Below are 21,711 nucleotides of genomic sequence, written 5' to 3' on the forward strand. Positions count from 1 at the left end.
AATCAGGAAGAAAAATACCACTTTCCAAGCAGATTTGGGAAGTATTACAGGTGCAACTGTTTTAGCAATAGGAGCAGAGAATGATTTCTGAACTTCAATGCATAATAATAATAGCAGCAAACACATAATGACTAATTCAGACACTGTTCTAAGCACTTTGTACTATTCAATCCTCACAACAACCCCATGAGTTAGGTAGTATTATTTCACCCATTTTATTGTCAATAAAGCAACTAAGAAATAAAGTGACTAAACAACCTGCCCATGCTTGTATAGCTAGTTAACTAGTAGAGTCAAAATTTCAACCCAGGCATTTAGGCTTCAGAATCCATACTCTTGTTAATAAGTCAATACACCTAGTAACAGGAAAAGTATAAGCAAAACCAAAACAAACACACACAAAAACCTATGCAAACATGCATCTCTAAGCTACACTGTAGTGGGGAAAGATTAGTAAAAAAAAAAAAAAAAAAGGTACTTGCCTTCAGGGACTTCACAATGTAAACAAAAAAATAGTAAAATAACCAAATACACAACGATAGAAGCAATCATGAAGTACTGTGACACACCTAACCCAGGGTCAGGGAAAATTTTCCAACCCCTTAAACGATGAGCAAAAAGGGAGAAAGGTCTTATTCCAAGGAGTACAACATGGGCATAGGCACTAAGATGACAAAGTGTGATCTACCACAGAACTATGAGTAGTTAAGAAAGCGGGGAAAAAAAGGAACAAACTGGGGGACAAGTAAAGACATAATCACATGCATTTTAAATATCATTATAACTATCTTGGGCTTCCCTGGTGGCTCAGACAATAAAGGATCTGCCTGTAATGCAGGAGACCTGGGCTGAATCCCTGGGTTGGGAAGATCCCCTGGAGGAGGAAATAGCAACTCAGTCCAGTATTCTTGCCTGGAAAATCCCAAAGACAGAAGAGCCTGGCAGGCTACAGGCCACCGGATTGCAAAGAGTCAGACATACTGAGCAACTAACACTAATAAAGATTTTAATTATGGGAAGAAGATATTTACACTGTAGCACAATCACTGCTACCAGCATAGATTAGATAGACTAGAAAGGGCAAACAAAAACTCCAGTTAGAAAACTAAAAGCCTATACAGAAATTCAAACAAGACAGGAATAATGGATAGACAATATCTAAAAAAACACAAAACCATAACCTGATGTGATCTGTGAATCCTCATGTCCATTCGCACCAACACTACCCTATTTCAAGTTCTCATTTCCTCTAGCTTAAATTCCTGTAATAGCCACCTAAGTGACTGCCCCAACTTCCCTGAATTAAGACTTCAGCTCCACAAGGCAAAGCTCTCTCCCTTGCCCCCAAATCATCAGTAACTTGTGAATTCTTTCTAAATGCAAAATTCTGTGTAATAGTGAGCCACACTCTAATCTATGGGCTTCCCTGATAGCTTAAGAATCCGCCTGCAATACAGGAGACTCTGGCTCGATTCCTGAGTTGGGACGATCTGTTGGAGAAGGGACAGGCTACCCACTCCAGTATTCCTGGGCTTCCCTGTGGCTCAGCTGGTAAAGAATCCGCCTGCAATGTGGGAGACCTGGGTTCGATCCCTGCATTGGGAACATCCCCTGGAGAAGAGAAAGGCTACCCACTCCAGTGGATAGAGAATTCCATGGACTGTATATAATCCACGGTGTCGCAAACATTAAACACAACTTGAAAGTAAGCTTTCGTTTTCACCTTCTCTGATCAATCCCAAATCTATCTTCATAGTCCTGCACTTTTCCTGATTACTCCTTCGTTCACTGTTCCTTTGAGCTGGACTAAGCCTGTCTCTCACACCGTGAAGCCATTCCTAATTCTCCTTGCCAGAAGTCAACTCTGACTCTACTGCTCCCGAAACATTTATTATTCCCTTAAAATAACTATTATATTTTGCCTCAGACCATGATCTCTAGTTTTATATCCTTACAAGATCAGGTTAGGAATCGTAGGAAGCTAAGAAACATGTAACACAATTTCTCTTTTGGGAGGGAACTGTCTTTATCATGAAAACACTTTGATACTAACTTAGCTTAGCAAAAGCTACAGCTTTAAAGTATAATTATACATTTCAGCAATTCAGATAGGTTGTTAAGAATGTTGAATTTGTCAATAAGAGAATAGGGGTTAGTGCAAACTCTACCTAAATCCCTAAAAGTCAAAAATTTCCTGCTGACAAGTCAGTCAGTTATAACCTCACAACAGTGAGATAGTATTAGTCATACACTTCACCTGTATGATGAATTTGGGGGTACTGTAGATACGTATATGCTGGTTGCAGCATATACCACAGGTACGCACACAGCATATACCAAGATACAAATACAAGGATGGACCTCCAGCTGTTTCCCTGACCACACCACCTGATCCCTTTCTAAAAGAGAATTTATCCTGAGGTAGGCCAACTGGATATTCTAGCACAGGAATGTAAAACAGGGAGGAACAGGAATTTACTGGAACTAAGTCACCCCTTTAGCTGGAAACTAAAAAAAAGTGCCCAGCAACTTCTAGTGCTGATACCCTGAAGCACCCTACCTATCACACTGGCTTGGAGATATAGCTTAAGCTTTGATTCCAAGCACTACCTCAATATTCTTCCAATAAATCTTCCCTTCTCTTCTTGTTTCCTTTTGGGCTTACATAAAACAAAATCACTCTGTGTTGCTACTAAGCAGAAAGTTTTTATCACATTTATTTTAAAATGTGATACTTTCAAAAAGCTAAAGATCCCTTCAAAATTAACTCTTTAATATTCCAGTTTTAAGCAGAAATCTGAGCGGTGGAAAAAAGCCTCTTCCAAATTTTCAAACTACAATTTTATTTAACATTTTGTTATTTAAATGGTGTGACACTAGTAAATTAATTTAAGCCTGCTAGTGCATTCCCAAATGAGCCATTAACATTCAGTCTAGCAGAATACCCACAGGATTCAGAGAATTGGGGTTTAAATTTCTCTGTGTGTAACTCCAGAATGTCAAAGACCTGGCATGTCTTACACACACTGATACTCTCCTTATGACACATCACTTTATAGCTGTTTTCTTCTTTATTAGAACTTTAACACTGACTACAGTTTGGTGAATTTTCTCTTTTTTCAGTAAAATATCGTAGGACTTCAAAATATATAAATGCTCCTGTATCAGCCCTGAAGCTTGCTTCTCCTACATAAAGAAATTAGATCTGAATTTATAAATGTATGTATTTATGAAATTGAAAGACTAAAGATCATACATGTCAGCCAAACATATCTACAAAGCTTTTTTTCAATGTGAACTTTTCACCTTTTAAAAGTATAAAAAGTGTAACTGCTTGCAGTCAATGAAATTACAAATTTAGAAAAATTAAATGATGAATGGTGAAACTCATTCTGGAAATTCAGAAATAAAAACATTCAAACTGAAAACTAAAAAGCAATGTTGATCCATTTATATTTGTTAAAGGCTACTGTCATTTCTTTTTCAAGTATGCCTGAAAATTTTGATTTGAATTCCTCAGAATACAAAGGTCTGCTCAAGTATACTATAGTTTTTTCTGATGACTATTTTTTCCTTTTTTTGGAAACTACTTATTAAATTCTTTCTTTTTTGTTTTACTGAGAGCATATAAATAGTAAGCATATTTAGGGTCATAGGATGAGGATGACGTTCACTTATCAAAGACTGCATTGTTCAAATTGTTTTAAATAAGGTACACATCCCTCATTTTATAATTAAAAAAAAAACCAAAAAACCACATTTTAAATATTCAGCCACATTTCTCAAAACCATGCCTCACATTAACACCAAATTCACTAATTTTAAAAATTAGGTGGGAGGGGGGATCAGGATGGGGAATACGTGTAAATCTATTGCTGATTCATGTCAATGTATGACAAAACCCACTGAAAAAATAAATTAATTAATTAATTAATTAAAAAAATAAAATAAAATAAAAATTAGCACATTTGGAAAACTTCATTCCAGTTATGTGTTTCTATAATTTGAAGATTTTTATACAGTTCAATTATAAATGTTTTAAAAACAATCGCAAATAATTTTATCCACAAATCCTCATAGCAACCTGAACTTTAAAGACTACCTACCAAATAAAAAAAGCTATGCTTAAAGTGTTTGAAACGTTTCTTACTTGAAACATGCCAACACTTAAATCAGGCTACTAACATGTAAACTTAGAAGACTTTCTTTCAAAATAATTCTTCCAACTGTCTGTACTACTGGTCCAAAACATTTAAATATATGCTTTTTCTAAACCTTCAAAGAGCTGACAACACTGTATTATTCAGATATAAATCAGGAGCAACTCTAAGACTGTTATTTTAAGAAATCTAGGACACTACTACTGTTTGAAAGAATCAATTTCTGAGATAGTTAAAATGTGGGAAAAAACATGCTGATGAGAAATATTTACAGAAATTTAATTTTAAGATGTCTTTCTAGGGAGCAAAGAGATTCTAGGATTAAACCTTTATTTTCAAAAATCTGTAATTATGTCAAAATTTTGAGGACTATCTGGAATTAGCATGCTGATACATAGCAGAAAAAGTTAAAAAAGCAAAAACTTGAAGCAATTTCTACTTTATTCCCATCTAATCTAATAAAGCTCTTCAGCACTTCATACATTATGAAGCTAGTATTATTTGACTCTAAAGTTTTCACTTCTCCAAAATTTAAAAATAGAAATGTGTATCAAACATGATAATTATTTTTGGTTGAACTCTTTGGTATTAGATTAGTCTTAAGCTTACATATAGCATATGCTGACTTAAGGGTCAACTGAAAAAAATTACTCTCTTAAAGGACTACATTTATAAGCTTCCCCAGTCCTAATTTTAAAGATGAAGTTAACACAGTTGATACCGGCAAATACAGATAGTATTGACAGTAGTGAGCAAAACATTAAATGAGGGACTTCCCTGGTGGTCCAGTGGCTGGGAATCCAAGCTTCCAATGCAGAGGGCCCAGGTTTGTCCCCTGGTCAGGGAACTAGATCCCGTATGCCACAACTAAGACCCAGCACCACAGCCAAACTAAATGTTTTTAAAAAATATTAAAAGAATATAACACTAAGATAATAAATATTACAAGGGACTATGGTTTGTGTACTCACCAGTACAGTCTAAGGTACCCAGCACAGGTATATGCTCAATAATTATTTGCTGACAGCTCGGTAAAGATATGAAGGAACTTAAGCAAACCCAATACACAGAAATTAAACAAACACTAACTTGGAGAATAGTACACAGCAAGGCAACCTCTTCATTCAGAAAACTTCATACCATCATTTTTTACATAAAATGTCACATAAAATGCAGTTACTCTCACCTAGTATGCATTCAATAAATCCCAACTCCTTTTCCTTCCCACTTCCCTGTTAGCAGTGTACACCTAAAATATTTCCTTCATAAAACTCAATTAACATCAAAACTTTAAGAATACAACTGCATAAAACAATCCACACCTGAATGTAATCAGTAAATATAAAAAGAAAGACATACAAAGCACCGACATGTCTTATGGACTGTGTTTGTGTCCACCCAGATTCTTATACTGAAGCCTCTAGTCCACAATGTGATGGTATTTGAGGATGAGACCTTTGGGAGACAATTAAGCATAAATGAGGTCCTGAGAGTCAGACTCTCCTAATGAGACTACTACTTTTATTAGAAGACATGGGGGGGAAGGAGGTTACAGAGGGCAGGCAGGAGAGTAGCCCTCCCCAGGTCCCACCCCATCTCTGAGAGGACTCAGCAAGACAGGAAGAGAGGTTCTCACCAGAACCCAACCATGCTGGCACTGTGATCTCAAATTTCCAGCCTCCATAACTGTAAGAAAATAACTTCTCTTCTTTACATCACCCAGTCTATGGTATTTTCTTACAGTAGTCCAAGCTAAAACAGCAAAGCTACTATTTTGAACGAAACATGATACTGAAAGATATAATGATCAAAAAACAAATTATGGCCTCAAAGGGCCTAGCTTGGTAGAAAAAATAATATTTATATTAAAATTCCCATCCAGAGGAGAAAAGGGTACAATGGAGACTTTAGAAAAGCAAGATTACTATCTTGTTTAACATTTAGGGAGAGGTGGGATGGGGAGAGGGAGGGAGGCTCAAGATTGAGGGGACATATATGTAATTATGACTGATTCACGCTGATGTATGGCAAAGATCACCATAACATTGTAAAGCAATTGTTCTCCAGCTACAACAAAAACAAAACAAAAAAACTAGGGAGGCTTAGAAACAAGCAAAATGGACAAAGGATAAACAGAATCTGGACAGAGAAAAACTGAAAGGGAAGAAAGCAAGCAAGCAGTCTCAGAATTTCCCCACACCCAACACTCAAAATTCTGATACCAGTAATGTTTTCTAAGTATTTTTAAAATATTTCTTTAATAGATGAAGACAAAGTTTAATTTTTCTATTCACATATTTAATCCAGCTCCTACACTGCACCACATTTTGAGCAAGGCAATTTCAGCCCCATCAAAGCCTACAGAACCACAAACAGAAACAAACTAATAGAAAATATGATCAATGCATGTCAGAAATATGGTAGTTTCTATGGAGAAAAGGAGATCCAGACAGCTTTTCAGTAGATTCATATGCACTTGAATGAAGCTGGCTGAACAGTCTTAAAGGACAAGTTGAAGTTATCCCATGAAGAAAAATGTCAGAGGCAAAGATGATGACAGAAAGATGTTAGAATGTAATGCGAGCAAAATACAGCACCGCACGCATACTTAGTGAACTGCAAATCACTTGGCAAAGTTACACATAGTGGCAAGAGACAAGACTGGGAAGGCAAACAGAGCTCAGATCAGGAAAACAATTTTAAAGACAAAAACAGTATCGGTCAAACTAATCGGATAAAAGTTTAAGAAAGAATGATACAAACTAGTAATACTATACAAGGGAGGCTTCAAATGAAACAGAAGAGAGTGACCGTATATCCTAGTTACAACAGTCCTGGTCTCCATCTGTACATCCGGTGTTCTGCCCAGTTTACCATGTACACATATTTATGTGATATGTACACATATTCATATTTAATGAAGTATTAATAATTACATTAAAATGCACAGTTTTGGTAGGCCTAATTTGTACTTCCAATTTCTATGACCTTGTCAGACTGTTTGTGAAAACCATGTGTAATAAAGAATGCTTCCACCTAAACACAGCTAAATCTGAAAAATGACAGAACAGCTAGTCTCTCTCAACTGTCTCAGGCTCAATTTAACCCTTCCATTTCAAAGACAGTGAGCGAGGGTGGCTAGGGCAGCTAACTCCTTTGGAGGGAGAGAAGTGGTCACCACTGTCGTCACTAACGCTCCATTGGTGCACCGGCCGGTTGTGTAGTGGCCTGTGACTCTGAGATATACAGAGCAGCCACGCTACCAGTCAGCAGAGTTCATGGATAAACACAGACTAGGTACATACAGAGCAATTAATTAAGATACCAAGCTGTTACTCCATCCACAAAGTAGAAATTAAAGGTTCTTTCTCTTCCCTACACATATAAGAACGGTCCAATGAAGCTAGTTAATGGATGTATCTGTGAAGTAATAAGAGATATGCATACTGATCTCTGCTCCCTAGATCCTAAGAGCTCCTAAAACCCTTGAAAATAAAGGTTCTAGAAGAATCTTTTGTTCTAATATTTAGTCTCTGGTCCCAGTTCCTCACACAGAGCTACTAAATTCCTTGGAACTTTCTGGGTGATAAAAAAGTCTTTTATTCTCATGAGGTGACTCTGACTCTTGGTAGGTTCCTAGATGGGGGCTGGTCACCAGAAACATTGAGTCATGATTAGAAGCTTGAAACTTTCAGTCCACTTCCCACTGTCATTCTCTGCAGAGGGGCTAAAAGTGGAATCCATCGTCAATCATACCCAGTTGATAAAACCTCAATAAACATCTATATGGGGTTCAGAGAGCTGAATTGGTGAATCTCGGTCTGGACTGGCAAACAAAATGTATCCACATGCTGGAGGGTGGTGCACCCCAAACTCCACAGGCATCTCATCTTCTGCTCAGAAGCTTTCTAGACCTCACCGCATGTATCTCTTCATCTGGCTATTCATTCATAACCTTTAATATCCTGTGTAATAGTAATAAACCAGTAACCTAGATAGTAAACGGTTTTCCTGAATTCTGTGAGCCACTCGAGCTAATTAACAGAATCTGAGGAATGGGTTACAGAAACCTCTGAATTTTAGCTGCTGTTCAGAAACACAGATATAACAACCTGGAGTTGTGACTGGTCTGAAGGTGGTGGGGGTGGGGGGCAGCACTGTGGGACTAAGCCCTTAACATGTGAGATCTGATGCTAACTCTGAGTACAATATGTAACAACTGAATTGTAGGAGACTTAGAATTGCTTGGTGTGGGAAAACCCTCCCAACAAATCTAATGTCAAGACTGTTGTGATTATAACCAGCAAGGAGAAAGAGTTCTAGACAATATTTGATTAGATAAAAGGCAAAGTATTTTGGACTTTCTTAACTGAAAATCAGGAAAGAGAACACTTTATAATTAAACTGTCAAATCTTGGATAAGTGTACTTCTTTCTCAAAATTAGGGTTTTCTAAGTTTCTCAGGTATCAACAGAATCCTGAAAGATAAAACTAAGAAGCCTTGGTTGAAGATCTTGATGGTCTTATCATACACATCAATATTTTTATCTCACAGGTCAGAGAACAAAACTATCAGACTTTTTAAAGCTTAACATATGCTTTTTCCTATGAAGCAAAATCCTTCAACCTCAGCACTACTGATATTTGGGGTTTGATAACCCTTTGTTGTTGGGTGTTATCCCACGCACTGCAGCACTCTTGGCACATACTATATCCTGATGCCAGCTGCACCCTATATTTATAACAACCAAAAATGTCTCTAGATGTTGTTACCCCTGGCTGAGAACAGTTATGACGTATTGAAAAGCAAAGTGAAATAAATTAAATCATAACCTGGAGATAAATCCCACATCTCAAAAATCTCACACATCTTCAATTATTTTTACTTAAACCCTATAAGTATTTTACTTACATTTAAATAAAAGTATGTATTTATTCAAAACTACTTTTAAGATAATAGGAAACAATCTTTAAGATATGGCCACTTTGGGTTGGGGAGCATTTTCACTTCTGCTTGACCAGGATTCATGACCTTCTGAGGTCCCAGCATGCGCTCAGTATTCAGTTAACCCAAGAGCAGAATGTAGCTTTTTCTAACTGGTTGTTTAAGATTATTTACAAATAAGTAAACAAGGACCACACTGGGGAGTGGGGGGTTAGGCTGGATTTACCATGACAAAATTTCAAATACAGTCATAAAAATTAAAGACATTGCTCATATCTTTGTATTTGAAGTTTCTTTTACTGATAAATAAATATGACTACCTGTCTCAGGAATGGGAGAAAAAGACAGATACATGCCAAAAATAACAATTCCATCTACCCATTATAACAAAGACCACCTTTTCCATACAGTTTAGACCATCATGAGACTGTTTTAAACTCAAATTATTCCCAATACAATAGAAGCATACCTTATTTAAAAGCAACTTCATCAAGTTACTCTATTATTTTAAAAATAAAAATCTAGCAAAAAAACTAAAAACAAAGGAAAAAAATCACAGTTCAATAAATGAGGGAAACAGAAAACCACGAAAAGCAATAAATAAATGGAAAGAACCTGGAGTAAAACAAAAGAAAAGCACATTAAAATGAGGTAACATTTCTCATCTCAGATTTTCAGACTTGAAAAGTCTAATAATGCTCAGTACTGACACTGGACGGGTAACTTTGATATATTGTTTGTATATAGTTCAGTTCAGCTGCTCAGTCATATCCGACTCTGTGACCCCATCGACTGCAACACGCCAGGCCTCCCTGTCCATCACCAACTCCCGGAGTCCACCCAAACCCATGTCCATAGAGCCGGTGATGCCATCCAACCATCTCATCCTCTGTCGTCCCCTGCTACTCCTTCCTTCAATCTTTCCCAGCATCAGGGTCTTTTCAAATGCATCAGTTCTTAGGTGGCCAAAGTATTGGAGTTTCAGCTTCAGCATCAGTCCTTCCAATGGATAGTCAGGACTGATTTCCTTTAGGATGGACTGGTGGGATCTCCTTGCAGTCCAAGGGACTCTCAAGAGTCTTCTCCAACACCACAGTTCAAAAGCATCAATTCTTCGGCACTCAGCTTTCTTTATAGTCCAACTCTCACATCCATACATGACTACAGGAAAAACCACAGCTTTGACTAGACAGACCTTTGTTGGCAAAGTAATGTCTCTGCTTTTTAATATGCTGTCTAGGTTGGTCACAGCTTTTCTTCTAAGGAACAAGCAACTTTTAATTTCATGGCTACAGTCACCACCTGCAGTGATTTTGGAGCCCCCCAAAATAAACCCTCTCACTGTTTCCACTGTTTCCCCATCTATTTGCCATGAACTGATGGGACTGGATGCCAGGATCTTCGGTTTCTGAATGTTGAGCTTTAAGCCAACTTTTTCACTTTCTTTCAGTTTCATCAAGAGGCTCTTTAGTTCTTTGTTTTCTGCCACAAGGATGGTGTCATCTGCATATGTGAAGTTATTGGTATTTCTTCCGGCAATCTTGTATACAGCTTGTGCTTCATCCAGCCCAGCATTTCTCATGATGTACTCTGCATGTAAGTTAAATAAGCAGGGTGACAATATATAGCCTTGACGTACTCTTTTCCCAATTTGGAACCAATCTGTTGTTCCATGTCCAGTTCTAACTGTTGCTTCTTGACCTGCATACAGATTTCTCAGGAGGCAGGTAAGGTGGTCTGGTATTCCCATCTCTTTAAGAATTTTCCACAGTTTGTTGTGATCCACACAGTCAAAGGCTTTGGCATGGTCAATTAAGCAGAAGTAGATGTTTTTCTGGTATTCTCTTGCTTTTTTGATGATCCAACGGATGTTGGCAATTTGATCTCTGGTTCCTTTGCCTTTTCTAAATCCAGCTTGAATATCTGGAAGTTCACGGTTCACATACTGTGGAAGCCTGGCTTGGAGAATTTTGAGCACTACTTTGCTAGCGTGTGAGATGAGTGCAATTATGCGGTAGTTTGAGCATTCTTTGGCAGTGCCTTTCTTTGGGATTGGAAAAAAAATTTTTTTTTGAAGGCCAGCTGGCATTATCTATCAAGGCAATAATGCACATAAACTCCAACCCATAAACCCCATTCTTGCATCTGTGCCAACATAATTATGCTCACTTAAGCATCATTTGAATTGTTTTAACTGTAAACAACCCTTTAAGACCATCAAAAAGGAGGTTAAATAGAGTCAAAGAATGGAAAACGATGCGACCCAAAAAAAGTCAGCGATGTGTTTTGATAAAAGATATATAAATACAGCAAGGAGGAGGAGGAAATGGACACCACTCCAGTATTCTTGCCTGAGAAACCCCATGGACAGAGGAGCCTGCAGGCCCTAGTCCCTGAGGTTCTAAGGGCTGGACACAACTTATGACCAAACCACCACCTTACCCATACTTGCCACAATCCCCTTCCCCAGGCAACTATCTGTAGTGTCCGTGCCTTAGGTGATGGTATTTCAATACAGCACAAGGAAAGGAGGGCTGGACAGGTATGCGGGGTCTGGCTTGGGTAAACAGCATAAAAGCCTCAGAAATTACAAGAATAACAGTTGTAACAGATTCCTACCAAATGCGCAGCTTCAAACTCTAAGTAGTTCTGTAAGGCTTCTCAGATGTGAGAAGACTGCTGAACAAGTGCCGAGTGGTATAAAGTACAGGTTATGGGAGAATCTGCAGTCAGAATGTGCTGGGCTGCACTCAGTCCCTCAGTCGTGTCTGACTCTGAGACCCCATGGACTGTAGCCAGCCAGGCTCCTCTGTCCATGGGGATTCTCCAGGCAAGACTACTGCAGTGGGTTGCCATGCTCTCCTCCAGGACATCTTCCCAACCCAGGGATCAAACCCAGGCCTCACATGTTGCAGGCGGATTCTCTACCACCTGAAATCAGAATGCCTGAGTTTAAATCCCAATTCTGTCACTCACCAGCTGCACCATCATACAACTATTTAAGTTCTGCAACCCTTGGTTTCCTTATTTTAAAAAGGAGATACCTACTTCAGAGAGTAATAGTGAAGATTAAATTAGAGTAAGCATTTTAAACATTTGATAGTGTCTGGCACAAAATAAATGTTCATTAAAGGTATGCCTTTTAGGAAACAAACAAACAAAAAAAAACCCAAAACCTGAAATAGAAGTTCTTAAGTGAAAATTCTAGTCCCTTAAAGATTTCTGACTCACCACCTCAAAATCAATGAAAGACTCTAACTAGGTAGGAGTACTAACCAGCACCACATACAACAAAAAATAACATTAGCAGAATCAGACTTAAAGAGTCAAAATACTAAAAAGGCCTCACCTCCTGCAGGTAGCTGAGACAAATAAGGAGATAGTACAAGTACAGGTATTCATATCTGAGAGAGTCTAAGTCAGATCTGGCTATAGGAAGGAAGAAAAATGTGTAATAGCTGAAGCCAAGTTCTGACTAGCAAAATGAACAGTTAGCTCAGTCACAAGTATAAAGAAGCTTAATGAGATTAGAGAACTGAGATCATATTACTAGTCAATATGTTTTCATTCTTAGGATTTCATTTCAGTAAGCTACAAAAATTTTTAGGTCTCAAAATTGGTATTAAGTAACTGTCACTTTTTACTGCTCATTTTTTATTTTTTATATCAGTATATAAACAATCTATGATTTGTTGAATGCCTCACTTAGTTGCTAAGTCGCGTCCAACTCTTGCAACCCCACGGACAGAGAAGCCTGGCAGGCTACCATCCATAGGATTCTCTGGGCAAGAATACTGGAGTGAGTTGCCATTTCCTTCTCCAGGGGATCTTCCCAACCCAGAAATCGAACCTGGGTCTCCTGCATTGTAGACAGATGCTTTACCATCTGAGCTACAAGGGAAGCCCCAATTGTTCCTTATGTTGGTACTGGACCTCGTGGTTGTTGAACGCCTGGTATTTCATAAAAACTGTGACCTAAGTGTTATTAATCATATTTTCATCTGAGGAACAGAGGAAAAGAGGGCTTAGCTGACTGATTTACTCCATCACAGTCATTGAAACAGCTTATAATGAAACCAGAACAGCCTGCTAACCTACAATCAAGGAGATTTAAGCACAGAGACAAGAGAGATACCTTGACATAAACAGCTCCAAGTGTATCTTTCACTCTACAGTAGAGCCTCTCAATAAAGCTATCCACCCCCCACCTTGCCATAAAGTCAAACTGCTAAGGTGTAGCAAAAAAAGTCCTACTTGAACTACCACATGTATGACATGTTATTTTCTATATGGCACGCTATTACTATTACTTATATATATATATAGATATATGTATTTTTTAATTAGCTCTTATACACTTTACAGTCAATAGCGTATGTTCTCAATAATATTTGGTAGGAATAGTTAGGAGGGTGGTTATAAAGACTGTCAAACCCAGACAGCCTGATATATAAAAAGGAGTGCTTTTTATATAAATAGCATATATAAAATGGGTGAAACCAAAGAAAACAAAAATGAGCAACTGAACACATCTGAAGGCCTAGCAAAAATGAAGATCTAACAGTTCTCACATTCACCAAATATTTTAACATATAAAGCTTTCACAGGCCTAAGTATTATATTAAATAACAGCTGACATTCTCCTCTTCAACTGTCTATACTCTGTTTTACCAAGTGCTTTACATTTTTCTGCTATTGATACTGAAAACTGATTTAGGTAGGCAGACACAAACACGAACACTCACTCACCCTTCCACCCCAATAGACTACCGTATCAAAAAGGCAAGAGGCCAATAGTCCACAAAACAGAGGGAAATTATTGTAGGCTGTGGACCATAAATTCCTTATCTTCTTACTGGACCATAAATTCCTTATCTCCTTACTAAGATGATGTTTTGAAACCACATGAAGTTGGTGACAGGCTTCCCAATAATCCATAAGCATTATGAATTCACGTTCACTGGCAGGCACAAAGATCATCTCTGGATGCAGAAAAAAGGCACACTCATAAGCAACACTAAGATAGACATTATGGGAACCCCTTTATGGCTCTCATGAGCTAGTGGTAACACTGACTGATGTCTCTCATCCAAGTTCAGACAAGTGATTCTCATTCTTTTTTTTAATTGTCTCCAAACTACTAACCTATGCAACATATCCCCAACAGTTAACATCTTCACCACTGGCAGACATTTAACAGCAACCACTATGATTATACCCAACCCTTAATCACTGTTACTGCAATACCACCCCAGTAACTACTGCCATAACATAAACTCCTACAAGGCTTCTGAAATGGAAGGAAACTTGGAAATCACCTTTTCTAAGCTCCTCATTCAGTGTCTGAGGGAAATGTGGCTCATTGTATTTAACTTATTGGAAACGAAAACAGTAGTGGAAGGGAGGAGAGGGTTGTCACTGTGCAATAGGGACCATGTTAAACACTTATGAAGTATAAACCCAGTGAATCACCACAACATCCCTTGAGGTAGATTTACTTCATTACCTATATTTACTATAAGGAAATTAAGGCATCAAGTAGTCAGTCAGCCTGCCTTGGTGACAGACTAAGTGATATAGCTGGGAATTCAAACCCAGGTCTGTCTGTTGCTCTCCTGACTCTCAAACCAGGGCTTTTTCCACAAGATTAAGTACCTCAGACTTGTTTCATGAGCCAAATGCACTCTATTTAAGCTCAACACATAGACAATAGTAATTTTTATTCTTTCCCCAATTTTACTATCTATAGCTACATATTTTCATTTATTCACATCCTCACAATATCTGAGGCAACTACAGGGTATAAACTCCATTTTTCAAGTGCAGAAACAGGTTCACAAATGATCAGTCCTAATTCACACAGACACGCTACTAACCTAAATTCAGAATCAAGCCAATGCTCCTTCCAAGAATGACATTACCACTTGCTAACTCTTATGAAATTAGGGGACTAGCCAACTGCTAGTAAAAATTTGGACTAAACATGGAAAATATGAACTCACTGGTACACCCAAACGATTGAAGAGTTGAAGTTAACTCCAGTCAGAAAACAAAGTTGGCACATCTAGCTTCTAGGACATCATGCAGTAGATTCTGTGCAGTGTACACCACACACCAGGTTTACAGGTTTGATGTGATGAAACAAGTGAGAACAATTATAATTTTCTTCATGTTCCTATCTTAATCACTGCAGTTACTAAAATATTTAAATGCAAAAAGGCATCCACTTAACTTTATTTACTGAAAATCTACTGTGCTTCCTCTGTGTACCATTGTTATGATGGCACATGACGGGAATTTAGATGGCACATGGGTAATCAATACTAATCAACACTTTATTATTTATAGATTTTAAAAAGATGCAGAAAGATGTAACTAATTCAACAAACCACTGGTTTCAGACTTTATTCTCAGTAGATTAGTAGGAAGAAATGAACATATTGATTATACTTCTGGGGAGGGGCAAAATGAGGGCTTAACCTCTATCTGTAGTATTTTTCCATCTTAAAAAAATCTGAAGAAGAAAGCAACCTAACCTAAAAATAAATAATTATACAGTTGATAGGATGTGGCAAAAATCCCAAGGGTAGTATGTGAAACTGACATTTTAGAAATAACATTCAAGTGTCCAACACCATGCTAGACAAAATCCTCTCCTAAAGAAAGCCAGAAGGATTTAGTAGTTTCATGGACTTAAGGAGATTTTATTTATAATAATGTACATCTCAGTTATTGATTACTACTACTTTAAAGTAACTTAACTGCAATCTTCTTAAGTGATATGTCAAAATTAATAAACACAAAGAGCCTGAAACTGCAAGGAGGGAAAAAAGCAGACTCAATATAAGCACTATCAACAAAATTAACAACTACTATTTATCGAGTAAATAAATAATGTTAACACTTTACCAAGCAGTGTTCAGTTTTCTAAGTTTTCCATGTATGATGTACTCATGCTATGCGGTACTATTATCATCCTCATCTTATAGATGAGGAAACTAACTTAACAGGGACTGACTTAGAAAGTTCTCCTAAATAGCTTAATTCTAAAAGGATGACAGAGGTGCTACAGTTTTTCATCTCTCCAAAACCCCTTATGTCAGACGTTAAGTAGACAGCAAAACCCAAAACCAATAAGCAAAAACATTTGCAACAAATCTACCTGAACAAGGTTATCTCACAACCCCCCAAAAAATAAGTTAATTAGGAAAAACTCACAGTCAGAAACCTGTACATTCTAAGAATCTATTGTTCAAGAGGAAACAGAAGTCATAGCCTATCTGAAAGGGCTACAAATAGGAGAAACACAAAATAGACAACAGTTGTTCACAAGAAACCATGGCAGGTCAAACTGAGAACAGCTGAAACTGAGATACGTTTTGCCCACTCCAGTAATAAATAAATAGAAAAACCTCCAACAAAGGCCGAAAAGTCTTGTTCCCATGAGCTCTTGAAAGTGACCCACCAGAGCTCCCATCCAGAGGAGACCCCACACACAAGAGAAACAGACAAGATAAAGGACCCAAATAAAAGCAAAACAAAACCTAGAAATTTCAGAAAGCAAGCTCCATGCTCTAACACTTCACAAAAACAATGAGAGAGCTCTGTGAAGTTACAACAGCTACTCTCAACCGTGACTCCTACTCAAAGTTCAGGAAAACTACTTTTACATAAAAATGCAAGACAGAAAAATATCAAGGTCAAATCAGATATGAAACTGTTGTTAGAGAAAAGGAGAATAAGGAGCAGAATAACATCCCTTAAGACACTGAAGCAGAGCTAGAGAGACTTGATCAAAACCTTATACTATTTCAAAACGAGCTAAAAACAAGAGAAAAATGATGCAAGTCAGTCAGAGCAACTCAGAAAATGAAGCAACAGAATACTGCAAAGATCCAGAACAAACTACTTCAGGAAACAATGACTAAACTGGAAAGCATAGAACAAATGATCACAACAAATAATGCAGTAAGAATCCTTCAAGAGAGGAAATTTTTAAAAATCAAAATGGAATTTAAAATTTCACTTTGAAAGACACTGTTAAGAGAATAAAGACAAGCCACACGGTGAAGTATTTGCAAACCACATAAGACAAAGCATTTGTGTCCATATATATATAAAGAACTCTCAAAATCCAATAAGAAGTCAAAGAACTCCATTTTAAAATGGGCATAGACGTGAAGAATCAACTTACAACTTACTAAAGACAATAAACAGCAAATAAACACTTGAAAAGACGCTCAATATCATTAGTCATTAGGCAAATACAAATTACAATCACTATACAATAGGCACCTACTAGAATACATGACCTGAGAAAGACTGATCATAGTAAGTACTGGAAAGGATGTGGAGAAGCTGATCTGAACTCCCTTAATGGTAGCAGAAAAGTAAACTGGTACAATCACTCTAGGAAACAGTTCAGCAGTTTCTAAAGTTAAACATACACATACCATATGACCCAACCATTCCACTCCAGGATGGACTGTCCTCCAAGAGGAAAGAATGCAAAGACACATACACAAATGTTCATAGAGCTTTTTTTAAAAAAATAAAAAACCTGGAAATACTGCGAATGTCCATCAACAAGTGAATGAACCAAAATCTGTAGGACATCCATGTAAAGACTACTACTCAAAAATAAAAAGGAATGAATTACTGATTTCTGGACATGGAGTAATTTTAAGTTACTCTGAGTAAAAAAAAGGCAGACATAAAGCAATTATCCTCCAATTTAAAAAAAAAAAAATTGTTAAAAGGCAAAGAATACACTGTTTGGTTCCATTTACATACAATTTCAGAATATGCTAACTAATCTACCTGAGGGGGTAAGAGCACACACAGGGAAGAAAGGTGACAAAGGGCAAGAGGAAACTTCTGGGAGTAATGTTTATATGGTCTCCATCTGGAGTACAGTGATAAGTTTCTTAAGTGCAGATGTAAAAATTTACCAAAATACATAGCTCAATAAATGAAGCTGTTTTCAATAAATGAAGAGTTTAAAAAAAAAAACCAAAAAGGCACAATTGAATAAACTGGCACTATTGAATAAACTTATTTTCTAAAATCAGAAATGAGGGGGAAAAAAACCCCGGCATTCTTAAGAAATCCACCTATACTAAAACATCAAAAAGATTTGACCTGCTATCCTTTAGATTTTCATTCTCCTATTTACAATCTTAGAAGTTAGACAAAGCTCAGTTTAACCATAAATGATGACAGAAAACTGCAAATTTCCATATCAAAAGTTAAGGCATGCTCAAATTGATTAAAAAACCAAAGGCTAAATAAAACTAAATGTAAAAACACTGTCTGAATCATAAATTTAAAAATGTCTTCCAAAATCCATAAAGAATCTACCACCACCAGTCATTTTAATACAAAAATAGTAAGACCTATAGTAAGACCTCGAGATTGTGGGCGAGGGGGGAGGAGTGTGGACACGGATGGGACAACTGATGATCTTCTAAAGTCCTCTATTAGATAAATAATTGCCCAGAAAAATCAGGTTGTATTTCTCTAGCAACTTGGTGATCCAGTCAAACAGGATATTAAAAAGCTTCTTTGAAGAAACTTTCAACTACTTATACATTTACGGCCAATGCACTGTATCAAAAAGGGAAGGCAGTCTACACAGACCTAGAAAGAGGTTTTAAGTATTTAACTCCAAACAATCTTGTTTATTAAAACTCTAAAGTAAAACGCTTCTCCTCCTAATATTGTAGAGGTATAAGTTAGGACCAACCAACAATTTATACAAATTAGTTATTCAGCATCAATTTTTTTAAAATCAACATGATTAAGACTATAATTCAGAAGCAAAAATTACTTTTTTTTTTTAATTCTGAAGGGTTCCACTTTTTTTAAGTCAGTAAGTATAAACTTAAGATTGAACGCATCAGTCAAATTCCTAAGGTGACTGATAATTTTAATAAGCACCAAGGAGTTTCAGTTGTTGGCATGACCATTAGAGGTTCCCCCTGCCCCTTTTAAAAGCAGGCTAGTTATCAGGAAACTATGCTACAACCATAAGCAAATCTTTTAAGAAATGAACACTTGCTAATAAAGTCAAACAAAGGATACATTACATAATTGCTGAAGCTTACACTTTTTTTATTAGGCCTCAAAAATAATTTAAAAAAAACCCACTTTTTAACACTACACCTTCCAAAACCTCTCCCCTTTCTGCTCCCTAACCCTACACAAAGACAAGACTACAAGTCAGTCACCAAATCTGGCACTGCTCTCTACAAATAAACAGCCCGAGAATGAAAACAACTCCTGCAAAACACACTACACACAATGAAATGATACGTTCCTTTGAAAACAGTCTTAACTTCACAGTGTAAGTTTCAGATTCACAACATTTGGAATCAAGCCTAATAAAATGCTGAGCATATGCTAACAAGTTAGCTATCCTAGGAAGTTTACAGGACAGTCAAGACTGTAGCATCTGGAATTTGTCAGATAATCACCCTGAGTGCCCAAGAGAATAAATAGAAGTGATACTTCCAGCACCCACATATATAAATGACAACAAAAGGTTGGATACAGGACAATATGAGAAAATACCACCCCCCCAAAAAAAAGAATCTGAAATAGAATCAAAACCACAAAATTCTGGAAATGAGCCCGCTTGTTATGGCCAAAAAGAGTCACAATGGAACATGCATTCTTCCTTTCTCTGGCTGTTCTAGACTAATACATTCTAAACGTGCAAAAGCATAAAGAAAAATTTTCATGAAGTTTAAAAATTCATTACAGAGCAAGGTGTGAAGTGAATGAAGCATATACACTGAGTAAATGCTTTAAATATGGGGCTTGTATTTAGACAGATGGATTATTCAATGCTTCTGAAATACACTTCTGTCCCTTTCCTAAGCGATTCTGTAGGACACACAGGTTTATGAATACGATTACATGTTTTCAACTCACATTGTTTCTCCAGTCTTGGCTACATGACAAAGAAACTGATCCAGGACCGGACAAACTTCCTTTTTCCCCCTCTTCTCAAAATCTAGATAAGGGAAGAAACAAAAATTATTAGTATTTTTTCAAAGTACACCAACCAATGCCCTTTAAAAACAAACTTTCCTCTCCAGTCATTCCTCATATGAAGAAATTAATTTTTTAATTCAAAAAGCCTCTCAAACAAATTCCACCTGACTCTCCAACTTCAAATGTCACTCTTCACAGATAATGAGACCCTTCCTAAAGGGGGCACTTAACTTCTCCACCAACCATCCTTAATGCAGTCCGGGGGATTCATCTCAAAGACCTGTTAAAAACCCCAGATCCCAACCCCCCCAAAACTGTTTACGTGAGGTTCATAAATCTGCGTTACATGAAACACCAGCTCCCTTTTGCAGTAATCAACCAATGATCCTGGGTATCAAAGTCTAATTCTCAAAACGCTGAAATCACGGTATTCTAAGTTCTCAAGCCTGTTGCTCGGATGGCGAGCAATTCGGAGCGGGGAAGGCGACCACTTCAGAATTGGGGCGCGTGGAAGATGACTCCAGAAGCCCTGAAAAAAGGGCCTCCAGAGACACTTGAAAGTTGCTTTGCCGCCCCCTCTACCCCCCCGAAACCTTTCACTTTTTCTCTCCTCTCGATGTCCGGTGTGCAGGGGGCTGATAGAGAACGAAGCCCGCCTGCGAGGGGGCTGCGGGCCCACGAAACGTTCACGGGGAGTGGGAGACGGGCCGGGGCCCCCTCGAGAGCTTCCCGACTCCCCTCCCCCAGCCCAGACGCCGGCGGCCGACACAAAGCCCAGAGCGGGGCGGGAGGGAGCTGCCCACGGGGCTCCCCGCCCCCGGGAAAGCGGGAGGGGGGATGGGAGCCGGGGAAGCGCCCTCCCCCCAGCCTGGCCCCGCGGAGTCACTCGCCCAGAAGGGAGCGGACAGGCGGCCACGGAGGGTGAGGAGGAAGGGAGAGGGGGCAGCTACCCCCACCTTTCAGCGCCTCCTGCAGCCTCTCGACGTCCATGGCTTCCCGGAGTCCCTCGCAGCCTCCGCCTCCTTCCGCGGGTCTCCCGGGGACCGGAAGGCCTCCCCCCACCCCCCCGACGCCCTCCCCCTCCCTCGCACACACTTCGGCACGCAGGCGATTCGGGGGGGGCACCGAAGGGAGCTGGGGGAAGCCAGCGAGAGAGCGAGACCGACAGAGCGAGCACCTCCCCGAGCCGCTACCACCAGCCCTCCAACATGGCGCCCGGCACGTCACCGCGCGCACGCTCCTCGCCGCCGTCCTCGCGCCCGCGGCGCGTCCGGCCCCGGAGCCCGAGAGCGCGTGCGCGGCGGAGGCGTGCGGCCGCGGCCAGCCCGCAGACCCGGCAGGGCCGCCCCGCCTGTCCCTTGGGTTGGCTGGAGCTGCCTGCACCTAGCTGGAGACGGAGTGGTCTAGGCGGCGGGGTGGGCGCACACAGGATGACTGTGGATCCCGCTGTTTGCTGGCTGTGTGACCTTGAGCAATTTGATGAGTCCCTTTGAGCCTCCCTTTCCCCATCTGTACTATGATGGGAGTAGTATGAACCACTCTTTACGGTTGCTGTGAAAATTAAGTGAGACTGTATACACACAGAACACGCATTAAAAAAAAAAAAAA

The 21,711-nt window shown here is 38.8% G+C and overlaps 2 protein-coding genes across 2 annotated transcripts in view; both read right to left on the reverse strand.

Annotated features, from left to right (window-relative positions):
• Positions 1-21,336, reverse strand: part of PPP4R2 (protein phosphatase 4 regulatory subunit 2) — a 51,429-nt gene extending 30,093 nt beyond the window's left edge. Inside the window, exons 1-2 of the mRNA XM_061128063.1 lie at positions 21,060-21,336; positions 20,041-20,122 (exon numbers count right to left, since the gene is read on the reverse strand). Of these exons, the coding sequence (XP_060984046.1) occupies positions 20,041-20,122; positions 21,060-21,093 (116 nt within the window). The 5' untranslated portion in view covers positions 21,094-21,336. The remainder of the gene's footprint in view (positions 1-20,040; positions 20,123-21,059) is intronic.
• LOC133045749 (uncharacterized) lies at positions 3,988-12,252 on the reverse strand. The gene is made up of 2 exons (XM_061128062.1): positions 9,575-12,252; positions 3,988-5,615 (listed from the first exon to the last, which is right to left on the reverse strand). Exon 1 carries the CDS (start codon positions 11,192-11,194, stop codon positions 9,854-9,856), a length of 1,341 nt encoding a protein of 446 aa, XP_060984045.1. The 5' UTR covers positions 11,195-12,252; the 3' UTR covers positions 3,988-5,615; positions 9,575-9,853.
• Positions 21,337-21,711: the final 375 nt, after the last annotated feature.

This window comes from Dama dama, chromosome 24 (genome assembly GCF_033118175.1).
Source record: "Dama dama isolate Ldn47 chromosome 24, ASM3311817v1, whole genome shotgun sequence".
Classification (NCBI taxonomy): domain Eukaryota; kingdom Metazoa; phylum Chordata; class Mammalia; order Artiodactyla; family Cervidae; genus Dama; species Dama dama.